Genomic DNA, 13,170 nt, shown 5'->3' with positions numbered 1-13,170 from the left:
TATATATATAATATATATATATAATAAAATAGAGTTATAATTTCTTACTAAGTTGTTGATTCAACGTCAAATCAATGTCGATATTAGTTTTTCATTGATTCGACGTCGAATCAACTATGTCAATTACAGGAATATCGATTTTATATCGACTCAACCCGTTGTCAACCGCATCGACGTTGAATCAACTTTGATTCAACTCTACATTTCTGACTGGGAATGTTACTTACAAAATTTGATTGTGATAACGGAATATACATTTCTGTGAAATATATCTTATTTCTATGAAATATATCTCATCAATTGCAAAAAAATAAAATAGATGGCTTATTTGCTAGGAATAAAATTTTATTTCGCCCGTATTTAAATAAATATTTATTTCAGTGAAATAAATGTATTTTTCACAAATATATTTTTAGACATCTTTTTCTCAGTATACAATGGACAAAGTTGTTAGCTATTCGGTCGAAGCAATCATATGCAGACTACAAGGATTGTTTTTTTTCGTCATTTTTAATCGCATCTATCAAGGTTTTTCGCATAGGGGAGATGTTCATTAAATTTCCTGATTTACTGTAGTATGAGAATTATATGTTACTAATTAATGTTTAAGACTATACAATGTATTATATACTGATACCATAGGCTAACAACTTTGTCCACGTAATGTAGAAATCTCACTATTTGTTTTACAACGTCTTATCACTAAAGAAGACCCATAAACGTAGATCGAAACGTATTTCAATTTAAAGAAAAATCATATTCTCGCTTTTGAACAGAGGCACCCTTTGTCACAGTATACAGTACTGATGGATTAACAACAACCAATCAAGCTTTAGTAAACAGAGAAAGAACATTCATCCATTTATCTGCCTCTCACTCTACTCGTCTTTCTATCCCCACTACTGCCATCGGCGGTCGTCCATTTTATGGGCCGGTTTCACCAATGCCAGTTACTTAATCACCCCAAAAAAAATATTCTGCCAATAAGCGTGGAATTCTTCTTAGAATTTCCTCTAAGCAAAAAATCTTACATTAATCAGATGCGTGCATTTATAATATGTATTCATCTATAAAAATGAGGACATATGAGCCATAATTAAGGGGTAACACCACTGTAAAATTTTCAAAAAATCATTTTTTTTTTTGGGCTTAAAAAAATCCTTTGAACCCTGTAGAATACGAGGAAAAAACTTTTATACGTGAAACTAATTTTTTTCATCGAAATTCCGAGCTGTGTACCGAACGAGCCGGGCGACTCCGAAACGGCTACCTGCGCAAGAAGCAGACACCTTGGACACTTTCCGTCACAAGTCACCGCTTTCCGAGGAAGTTTACGAAGCCATAAAACCTATTTATGAAGATTTGAGTCGAGACGAGTTACTAAACCGTTGCCTGGGCGTTCAATTTTTTCATGTTCATAATACAACTCCAAACTTTAAACGCGTTTTTCTCGAAACACGTTTTTTCAACGTGACAAGCAGTATAACTCAAACAATTTTTAATATTTTCGCTCGAATTTTTTACTGTACATTCAAAACAACATTTCGAAGTACAATACGTACGGGATTTTCGATACGTTGCTTTAAACATTTTTTATTGCCAAATAATGTCACTTTTTTGTGTCGAAAAATGAACGACTTTATTCAAATGCTCGCCAATCACTCAAAAATCAATATTTCTAAAATCCCCTACGTATTGTACTAGATATACCATTGAAGATCATGAGGAATGATTTTATTTGTTCTAGATTCAAATTTCCAACGGCTACACTGCTTGCCGCGGACCCCTTTATTTTAAAGGCGCATCGGGAATATGGCTGCCATTCCGCCATTTTGTAATATTTTTTTATGAAAAAATGTTTACAAGTACTTCAATATATGCTTATTAACTTCACGGAATATTAATACTTTATTTCATTTCCTTCCATTAAAAAAAAAATGTCGAAAAAGTGCAATTTTTTGGGCCGTTACAGTGGTGTTACCCCTTAAAAATAAATTCCTCTATAGAAAATTCTATTATAATAACTCGAATAGCTTTTTGAAATAAAAGGATACTAGCGGCACGCTTACTTGTTAGAAGAGGTTTGTGCATGTCAGTACATGCAAGACATTCTTCTAATATTGAGAGGATCGCAATCCTAAATCCAGTACTTTAGGATTATACGAAATTCCTTTATTTTAGAGTATCCTCTATTATAGTAGAGTATCCTCTTGAGGTCATATATAAATGGAAAATCCTCTGACATTAACATGGAACCGCTAAATGGCAGAATATTTTTTTTGTGTGATCGGCCGTTAACTGACCACCAATCGCATTTGCTGTTTAGTAGAATTGATCAATTTCGATTGACAGTTAATCCCGATTATACTTAATCGGTGTTGGTGAAACCGGTCCTATATTTCGATGGGTGAAACTCGCTTCGCGTGAAAAGTCGTGCGCCTCTTGGCAGGGTCGCATTGGCAAAAATTGTTTTGTTCATAACTCTTTAATGAATAACGAGCGATGGAAAAGGTTAGTGATCTTGACCTCCTTGAAAGTCAAAGTCAAAAGGTTTGTTCGCGTCGCATGCTCCAACATGTTCCAATATGCTCGTACTATAGCTCTTATTCACTCCAACGCGCTTGATAGAGTGAGTAGGAGCTATGGTAGGAGCATGTTGGAGCATGTTGAAGTTTGCGACGCGAACAAACCTAAGATCAAGGTCAGTTGGAGATCATTTGAGGACGATTGTGTGAAGGGAAACTTTTACCTATCTTTCATTTTATGTCATTAAAGTTTACAGAAATTTAACCAATGGAGAATAGGAAAAGGACTAAGAAAAAGATAACGTCTTGCTTTTGTTCTGAGCCCCTTAGTTTATATATTTTAATCTAAGAAAAAGACTTAATTATATAACTCTGTTTATGTGAATCATAAAGTAAAGCAGAAATGACGTATTTGCATTACCATGTCAGAGAATTGCAAAAAGCGGCGAATCCGATCACCACAGTTCCAATAACGAAAAGTACACTCCTTAAACTTGAAAGAAGCGTTGGCGGAGTTTGATTCTTCGAGGCATCACCAATAGCGGGGGTTGCTGCAAACATGATAAACTAATCATTGAAAGCCCAATTATCTTAAATGAAATGTAAAAGCGAAATATGTATAATTTGCCAGTGATTATGTAGAATTTTTGCAAGACTTGTAACATAAAAGTTATTGTAATTGCTAAAACAAATTTGCTAAAACAAAATAGTCTATTCCGAACAAATGCTTTTTGTTTTTTTAGCTATCGCTATTTTGAAAAAGAATTCAATAAAATTATTTTGAACAAATAAAGTTAATATTTAAATATATATACCATTTATACAGAATAATTTATTTATTATTAATATGTGAAAGGACTTAATGGGTGCACCTAGAAGCACGACCGCTCACTGAGCGCTCAGTGAGCTCTTGCATCTGATTAACATATTCCATTAGATCTAAAAATATAGACCAAACAGGTACAAGAGCTCACTGAGCGCTCAGTGAGCGGTCGTGCTTCTGGATGCACCTATTGTCTTTATTTCTTACAAAAAATTTTTGTTAAACATAAGTATTTGAAGTATTAAATTATTAAATGTTATAACGTACGCTCGTAAAGTTGTAAAGCAATAACAAATCACAAAGATATAGAGGTCAACGAATTTAAACGGGTTAACAAGATGACAACCGATAAATTTATTCTTTGTATTTTTTTTAAAATACATACATATGGACGTTTTGAACTTTACTTACAATTAGTATCCTTCTCAGCAACGCAAAAAAATTAATTGCTTACATTTTAAACTTGTAGAATTAATATGTAGAACAGATTATTCAGGATCTCATCTCACAGATTTATAAACATCTTGCTAGCTCGTTTAAATTCGTTGATTTCTATATTTTTGTGATAAGTATTGGGTTCTAATTTCTTAAATTGCAAATATGGTTATAACTATGTAATATTTTTATTAAGTTTTCATTATGTATGAAGAAAAACTAATTGAATAGATATAATATGAGAGTTTACAGAATGCGTTAAATAAAGAAATCAATACTGTTCAATTTTATCTAACGAGATAAGAATTATCTCCTCAAACACTTGTCACAATATTCGTTTATTTTGTTAGAATGCTCTTGCGATGACGCGTTGAGGCATTGTGAAAAGAGTGATCAATGGTAATTCCATTATGTAAGACAAATCAGTATTCCAGTGATGTGTGTGACAGATGTTCAATTCAAAAACTAGTCACGAAGCAAAAGCAAGCGGAAATTTTCAATTGTTACTTCATGTTCATCGTAAAATTCGTTTAACATTAAACAAGATGATGTGACAGCCGAGTGAAACAAATTTTCAATTTTCAAAAAACAAAGCTTGTTGTTGACTATACCATGAGACAGTTTCGATCCTATATACTCATATAATTTAGAATAATTTATATAAATTAAGGAATCGATATGAAGAAAACGTGGAAATTGTAACGTGCAGCCAAATATTATTTCAATATCGAAAAATAAAAAATTATACATATAATCAAAAATTATAAAAGATTTTAATATAAAAGTTTTAATATGAGTTTTATAGTTGCAATTGACAAGAAGACCGTACTTTAAGATTATAATATTAATAATGTGTTAAATCGAGTAACGGTCAGTAATCGAGCAATAAAATTTCATTGCTGGATCACTGACCGTCAATTTAACATATGATTGCTTTGCATAATACGAGCGAATCCACATGTTATAATATTAAGTTTATGCAAGAAAATATTTAATATTATGTTAGTATTTAAACATTTTGAGAAAAAGCTGGAATTTTTATTTTAAATTCTTATTAAGAAGAGAAACATTAAATTAATTAAAAGATTTGTGAAAGCGATAAAATTTTTTGGAATAAATATATATCTAAAATGGATTACATATTTACTTACAGATATGTAATCTACTCTTTATACTTAAAATGAAATAAGTGTAGTAATAAGTTTGATATTTAAGCAAAAGCGAAAAGGAAAGTTTCGACGTAGTTCACCAATAAAAATCAAACCTCTTATCTTTGTTGCGAAAATAATGTGATGTATCTAGACGGAATGTTTATATGATCATACATGATATAAGAATTATAAGTAATATTTCGTAATTTCGCAGTACAAAGTAAATTATGACTCAGAAATTGATTTCAAATTATATTCAGCCGCCATTGTAACAATGTAACACCTATTCTTACATCAAGGTTATGATCTTCATAGTTTCTCAATCTCTGAGAAATCTTAAAATATTGTTTAACGAAGAAAATACAACGTATTTAATAAAAACTTTTTTAAACTTTAATATTAATAAATTTTATTTAAAATAAAAAAAAATCGTAAGAAATGGATGATTGTAATTGTACAATGTATATATTCTAAAATCTAATGTAATTATATAAAAAGATGAAAATTAATAAATATAACACAAATGAAAAATAATATAAAATAATTTATTTTAATATTTATCATAATTTATAATTTTTTGTATAAAGAAATAATTGTCATTGTAAATGTAATGATACAATTCAGAAGTCTTTGTGTTAATAAAAAATTTTGTGCAAAACTTTAACAGTGACTGTAGTTTCTAACTACAGTCACTATTAAATGCTGCTTTTTTGCTGTGTAGTCTTGTCTATTAATATCATTCATAATGATCATGCTTTGTGAAATTGTAACACTTTAACGTTTTGTCGTACATACTTAAAAAATAATTTACATTTGCGTTTGCATTTTTGTTTCTTTATTTGCGTTGTTATTAATTTTTTTATTTTATAACATTGTATTGAGAAATGTGTGTATCCTACAATTATAATATCTATTATTTATAACTTCTTTTTTACTTATATAAAATTCATTGATGTGTAAATTAAAAACGTTTTTATCAGATACGTTGTAATTTCTTTGTTAAACTCAATTCAGTTAGATTTTACATACTCGTATAGTGACATTAATAATAAAATAATAATGTTCTCTATTATAATTAATCTAAGATGATTATTTCTAAATAGAATATCTAAGAAAGAGAAAAAGAAAAAGAGAATAGTAATTCTCTTTTTCCCCATAATAAATGCTAGCTAAGCATAAGAAGTAGGATTTCAAAATTCAAGAAAGAGTACAAATATATAAAATAATTTTTATTTAAATTTTATTACTACTTTTATCTCATTAGGAAGTAAAAAGTTACGAGGCTCTTATATCTTAATGTAACACGTTGCCGTAAAAAGACAAGTCTTTGAGATATTGTTTAACATTCAAAACAAACGTAAATTATAAATTAAAAGAAAGTACGAAGGAAATAACGTAATGATTTTATCAATAAGCAATTACTCAATTTTATATCTATGCATATGTTAAGCAACTGATTACTTAAGAAAATGTTCAATTGACGTTAAATCGATTAATTAAATTACATTAAATCGTTACATTGAATCGATTAATTATTGATAAGAACTTATATATGACTTATGCAAAAGTATACATGTACTTATTTCATCCTTTATGACTTTAATGCGCATTCTTGTATTGTCAGTTATTTATTTATTTATTACATCGAATTCTACAATATTGATCAATCGAATCGCAATAATGCGATCGTGAATAGAACATCTTCAATAACATCTCTCACAAAGAAAGACAAAATTGAACTATTAGGAACAACAATAAGCAACACAAACGTAGTATTTTTTGCATCTATCGAAGACGATTGTATGCGTATCTAGAGCGTACAGTAATTGCCTCAGAGCAATCTTCGTTGCGTCAAGATGTTAGTGCGATAACCTCGAGAACTGTATTAGACTATCTTAAACATTTTGTTTGGTATTTTGTCACCTATTCTATTTATTTATTCGTAAATATCTTATTATTTCAACTTGATAGATAAAAAAACGTATTTTTAGTTAATAAGAAACGAGGAGAAAGTTGGCTTTATGCGAAACATTATCGATTAGAAATGTTTGAAAGGTAAAACGTTAGAAAAGTTTAAAACGTAGATAGATAACAAGAATTTATTTCGATTAATATCAAATTGACTTTATTTTGAGGAAACTTAAATTGAGAATTGCTAATGTAGATATCTAATATCAGAAGTAAAATAGTTGAATACAATGGTGAAATTGCAATGGCGAGTTGAATGCAATGGCGAAACTGCAATGGCGAATTCATTAAAATTTTATTATTAAACGTCAATTCTATATAGATATGGCATCTTTGTACGACATCTTGATGTCGCATTTGAGAATTGATATTGATGATATCATATCATAAAACGTTACAGGAAAATAAAGTACTAATTCCGCTTTTTTCAACAAAAGAAATATTATCTTCCTTGTATATGTAGATGACGTAGAATATTTGCTAATATGGATCTAACATTATTATTGATCACATATCTGCACAAAAAACGTATACTTATCTAAATTAAAAAAATTGATCTTCGCTTACGATATGAATATAAATTTCTCAGATAATGATATAATGTATTAAATTTGCATATAAACGCGCATATAATGGAACACTACTTTAAGATCACACACTTTAAGATGCGTGAAAAAAATTTTAATGTTTATTCCTTGATAATTATGATTACGTTTGACTTCTCCGAAGAGGAAAAAAGTTGCAGAAACTTCTAGGTTCCTTGTATATATGTATTATGCTAAATAAACATTTTATTTATTAAAATAATCAAAGTGTTCAAAATACGGTGCTCTCAAAAATTTGGATTAATAAAAAACAATAAAATATACAGTAATCTTAAAATAAGGAAATACAAATTGCAAACAAAGAATTGTCATACATAATATACATTTTATTTTCGATTGCAGATAATTCAGACAACTTTTTCGAAATAATTTTTTTGAAAACTTTGTTATTTTATGGAAGAAGAATGAATAGTTTTTCCTAAGAAAGAGTATTAGAGAGAGTTAGTTTCACACATTCATCTGTACCATGAAACAGAAGAGGAACAGCAGCCGTCAAGTATCGAACGTCAACGTTAGCACTTACTTTTAGTATTGCATTTTGACTTTTGTGGAGCACGTCGAACTATATGCGGCCAAAACATTGTTCAAAACGAGCGATGGCGCAACTAGTTTCTCGAGTGGCTCCAGACTGAACGCGTTGTATTCGCTGATCATTCACTACTGCTGACCGCTACACCTCGTGTCGTTAAACGAGACGCACTGACCAGCAACGTTTCACGACTCGCCAGCAAAGGCTCGAGAACGATGCGCCCGTGCCCGTCGCCCCGGAGCCTTCAGTTTCCTTTGTTTACGCCGTGAATAAGGTAGGGATGCGTAATTCGATTGTATCGAGATCGATGCCTTCTCTCTCGATATTGATAAATTCGGTATTTTTTGCGATTATTTTAAGTATAGATATAATTTCCGATTGATACTATTGATCAGTTATCAAAATAATAATATCGAGGTCTGTGTTTTTATATTTATAGATCATGTCCAAGTTTCATTTTTTCGTAAAACAAGAAATGAGATAATCGCATACTAAATGTGTCGAGATACATGGATCTATCTAGATATTTTTCGCGTAAGACGTATTTTGATTTTAATATCAAATATTTAAAAAATAGTATCAATAATGTCTCTACTTTTTAAAAAACTTTGAACTATGTCCCAAAACTTTTTTATTTAATGAGACATTTAAAATGACTAAAAAGTCGTTTTTATTTTAATTATTGTTAATAGCAAACTTTTAAGATTATATTTTATCATTTGTTAAAGTAAAAATTATTAAAAATTGCGATTTTGGTAATTAAAAAAATGATAGAAGCACTAAAATTTTTCGCTTTTTTCTTCGAACTCTTATAATAAAAATAAAATCTACATGTAACAGTAAGTGAAAAGGAGTTTCGTTCGAATTTTCACTATCGAACAAATACAATAGTTTCAAAGAATGCTGCAGGTCAGTTGTACAGGTAGCTATATTTAAGCGCAGCAGTCTTTATGTCTTTAATATTATTGATATTTGTACGTATGAAATAATTTAAACAGCAATTTCGGCAAAAGAGTCGTCATTATATACGAGAGCACGAGCTCGAGAGTACGAGCGTGCACGAGAATTCATCTGGAAGATGATCCCATACTCACATTTCTCTCTCTTCGACAGATAATAAAAATCTTCCATTATTGCAAAATTTCTTGACACACATTTTACGATTTAAGATAATTTAATTTCTAGAAACACATTTGATAATAACGAAAAACAGGATTTATATAGATTTTTTAATTGATTAAATGTATTTTAATACATTATATTTTGTCGAAATTAAAAACTTGTTTTCGTCATCTTATACTTATTATCAAATATGTTTTTGTCAAACTTTATATTTATCTTCAGCTTTACTACAATTTCAGTTTTATTTTAATTTCATAAGAACGATAACAGATAATGTATGATAATGATGACAAACATATTTATACATATTCTTTTATTTAAATACCATTAACAAAAATCTTTTAAAGATAAGTTCATTTTTTATGGAAAGAGATAAAATTTTTTTAATTTTTGGACATTGAAAAAATTGTGTAGAAGATTATTTTTATTTTTGTAACGTTTTCAGTGTAGAGATAAATAATGTTTACTTTTATATTTCATATAGATTGAATAACTTTATATAATATTTCACCCGGGAGAAAAGTCCCATATATAATTAGGTACATATAATTATATATATATAAAGTTATATATATTTATATATATAATTATATATAAAGTTTTTAATCAGTTTATATATAATTGAATAGAATTATTAATTTATATATAAACATATACATAACGAGAGAAAAATAATGGATTTAGAGAGCTTTTGCTGATATTTACATATTTTTAAGTGACAAAGAAACGTACCCTCTATAACAATAAAATAATAATGTGAATCTACTAAATCATTAAATATTCGGGAAAAGAAGAAGTTACATTATAAATCCATTATAGATCCATATCTTGATAAAAATAAATTTAATAATATAGGAAGAATAGAAAGAGATATGTAGAGTTGCCACTTTTAAAATTCAAAGTTATCGGTATTTTCACGCGGATTATATAAAATTACCGGCTTTTACCGGCCATAACCGCAATCCTTATTTAAATGATTTCGGAGGTGTATAATTCAAAATAAAGCTATGTGTAATTAAGTAAAAACAATTATAAACTTTATTTATTTAAATATATGAACATTAAATAAACGTAGCTGAAATACTTTGGCTGGTGTCCCATGGAGCGGAAATTTACAGCGGAACGGAACAGCAATTCAACTCTGCAGTTATTACTTTGCTTTCTTTTCTACGATTGTGATTGATCCGTTGCTGTTCCGTTCCGCTGTAAATTTCCGCTCATAGGACGCCAACCTTCTAGTCTACGTTTTTTTTGTTTAAAATCATATTTAGTATCATAGTCCATAGATTTGGCAGCAGCCATCAACGAATGAATGGTTTTTTAATATTCATATGAAATTTCGCATCTCGCAAATTTCTGCCTTGATCATATCCATCGATAGTCGGTTACTATCATCCGTACAAAATAAAATTTATGCCTAAATTCTAAGCAGAATTAATTAGGCTCGTAACATATTCCTGTAAGACTTGTAAGAATTTTTAAGTGCTTATACCTTTATACAATATTTTTATATAGACAGCTTCTTACTAACCATAAAATTGATGAAAAATCGTAGATATTTACGAATAATCATACGTCTTACGGTATACATGCATAAAATTAGAATACTAGTCATAAGGTTTTATATACAAGTTTTATGAGAACACGTTACGAGTCTTACGATTCTGCTTAGAATTGACCCATTAGTTAGATTTGAGGCTATTTTTAGATCATTATTACTATATTATTTCTTGTTTTATATCTAATGAAGATAAAGATAGAATGACACAATAGCGCTGATACATGCTCTTCGAACGCAGTCTTAGTAAAATAAAATGTCATATCCGTTGATATGACATTACAAATGAAATCTTATCGCATCGAAGATGAGGATGTATGTATGATAATACAAGACAATGCGCTGACTTTCAACACAGTGTTATGACTCGAGCATATCAACATTAGTTACTAATAATTAAATAAACTTTGCGCCTTTGTTCTCTTTATATATTAGCAAGAAATTATCGTAAGTAAAAGAAGAAAGAAAAAAGAAATATAAAACAAAGTTTTGTTCAAAGAAAAATCATGCAATAGAAAAAGTAAAATTTCATCATAGTTGAGAGAATGATTTGTAAATAACATAATTTATAAAATATATGATAAAAAAGGATATCACATCCTAGAGTACGTTTTATGATAGAAAAATGTGTCAAAGGTTTATAAATTATTAAAATTCTTACGCTCTCAACCGCTCAACCTTGAATCGATTATACAATCCAATTTAAATGCGTTGAAATGAAGTGTTAAAAGTGATATAAATCTTTAAGCCACGAGGAATAATCTTAGAAGCAAGCGAAAACAAAGATTTGAAAAATTCTACAATTTTAATCAATAATTTGCTTCAATGAAATCGTATAATTTTATTAAATAAGTATCTTTTGCGTTTAAACCTAAAAGCGACTGGAAAGCACTGTTTGTATCTATGTTGTAACTGTCGTATTAATTCTATTATCAGATTTATTCTATAAGAAGCTTAAATTTATAGATTGGTGCACAGTTTAGATGTAAACAACGTATTATTGTGATTCTACATTTAATTAGCATATTGCATTTAAACATGCAACACTTTTCAATCATATACAGAACTGAAAAAAGAATGAGATCGATAAGATTATAATGTAAATTAATCTATAATGTAAATAGATTAGGGTATTTCAAGGAGGAACTCGACTAAGCCGATGTAATTAGTTTTACATAGATAGAACGAAGTTTAGCAGACTAAATATAATCAAATATGTGGATATTGGTTTTCACAAATAGTCAGACGGTATATTTATCATTAACTTTATTCCTAGTAGAACGGACTTTCGGAGTTAGATTCGTTAGTTCTTGTAGAATTGACGTACGAAAGCATCCATGACGCGTCGCAAGCGAAATATCGATGTTTAGACACGACATTCCGTTTTAGAACCAAGAAGGGAAACCGGGTCAAGCCCTCAGATGAAAACAGAAATTTCGTTATTGATCAAGTGTATATTACGCGCATCGGCGAACGTGCGAAGCTTCAATTTCTTCATGTGGAATTTTTCTGTGTTATCCGCTGTCACCTCACAAAGTGATATCGAACAAAAAGACAAAACAATATCGTTTTTACTCGGAGGAAGTCTCGTTTTTTTCTCGAAAAATAGAAATTCGCACGATATCGCTTCTACGTATATTATAGAAAACTCGAGTTCTCCGCGGACAAGTTTCGCACTCTACTCTCGACTCTCTGAGAGTCGCTCAAAGGGGGATTCGCGATAAAAAAAATCCACGAGAAGAATGCTAACGGGAGAACGAACTCTCGCACAGGAAACTCCTCTCTCCTCATCGTGAAAGAAGTCACAGCTCAAATCCTGTTCGCGCGCAATGAAGCGCCTCAAAATGGCATGCTCGCGTTGCAGCGCTATCGGAATTTCGTTCGCGACCATCAAAAGTCATCAAAGCGAAAGTGATCGTGGAATAGATTTTTTTCCTTCGCAGCAGGAGAGGTGAAATGGCTCATCGATAACACGTATATCGCGAACACAGGCGCGTTCCTCTCACGCGTACGTCGACTTCTTTCAACCGTTCATCCATGTCCGAGTTATCAAGTGGGAGAGTTGGGGAAGGCCAAGCGCGATGGGATATTTCCGTGATATTTCTATGATATTTCTCCATGCGATCGCATAATTTTTTTCTTACCTTTGCACAGCCGCTGCACCTCCATCGTCGTACACACGGCGGCGGTGCGTCAAACTGGGAAAACTACGCTGCTTCTCGACAATCACGGGCAGGCGCGGATAGTCGATAGGCACACCGACGGCGATGACGCGAGCGGCGCCGAGAGCTGCAAATGCGCCGCGCCGCGCACCGTGCCGTTGCGTTGCGCGCGATGCTTGCCTTCGCGCGGCGTCGACATCAAGAATGTACAGCGTGTCCTGGTGATACGGATGCACGTTTCGGACACTGTATTAAAAATTAAACGTTCTAATATAGTGTGTCTTCCAACAAG

General features: G+C 30.7%; 1 protein-coding gene across 2 annotated transcripts in view; it reads right to left on the bottom strand.

Annotated features, from left to right (window-relative positions):
* LOC108726402 (fatty acid hydroxylase domain-containing protein 2) overlaps positions 1-13,010 on the bottom strand; it is a 21,080-nt gene extending 8,070 nt beyond the window's left edge. Inside the window, exons 1-2 of one of the 2 annotated variants that reach the window (XM_018453944.1) lie at positions 12,861-13,010; positions 2,947-3,076 (exon numbers count right to left, since the gene is read on the bottom strand). In XM_018453944.1, the coding sequence (XP_018309446.1) occupies positions 2,947-3,076; positions 12,861-12,885 (155 nt within the window). In that variant the 5' untranslated portion in view covers positions 12,886-13,010. Of the gene's footprint in view, positions 1-2,946; positions 3,077-8,030; positions 8,226-12,860 lie in introns of those variants that run through there. The other variant, XM_018453943.1, reaches the window with a different exon arrangement.
* Between the last annotated feature and the right edge of the window lie 160 nt (positions 13,011-13,170).

The sequence above is a fragment of the Mycetomoellerius zeteki genome, unplaced genomic scaffold (assembly GCF_001594055.1).
Source record: "Mycetomoellerius zeteki isolate Tzet28-1 unplaced genomic scaffold, Tzet1.0 scaffold415, whole genome shotgun sequence".
NCBI classification, from domain to species: Eukaryota; Metazoa; Arthropoda; class Insecta; order Hymenoptera; family Formicidae; genus Mycetomoellerius; species Mycetomoellerius zeteki.
This window is presented reverse-complemented; position numbering and strand designations above follow the sequence as displayed.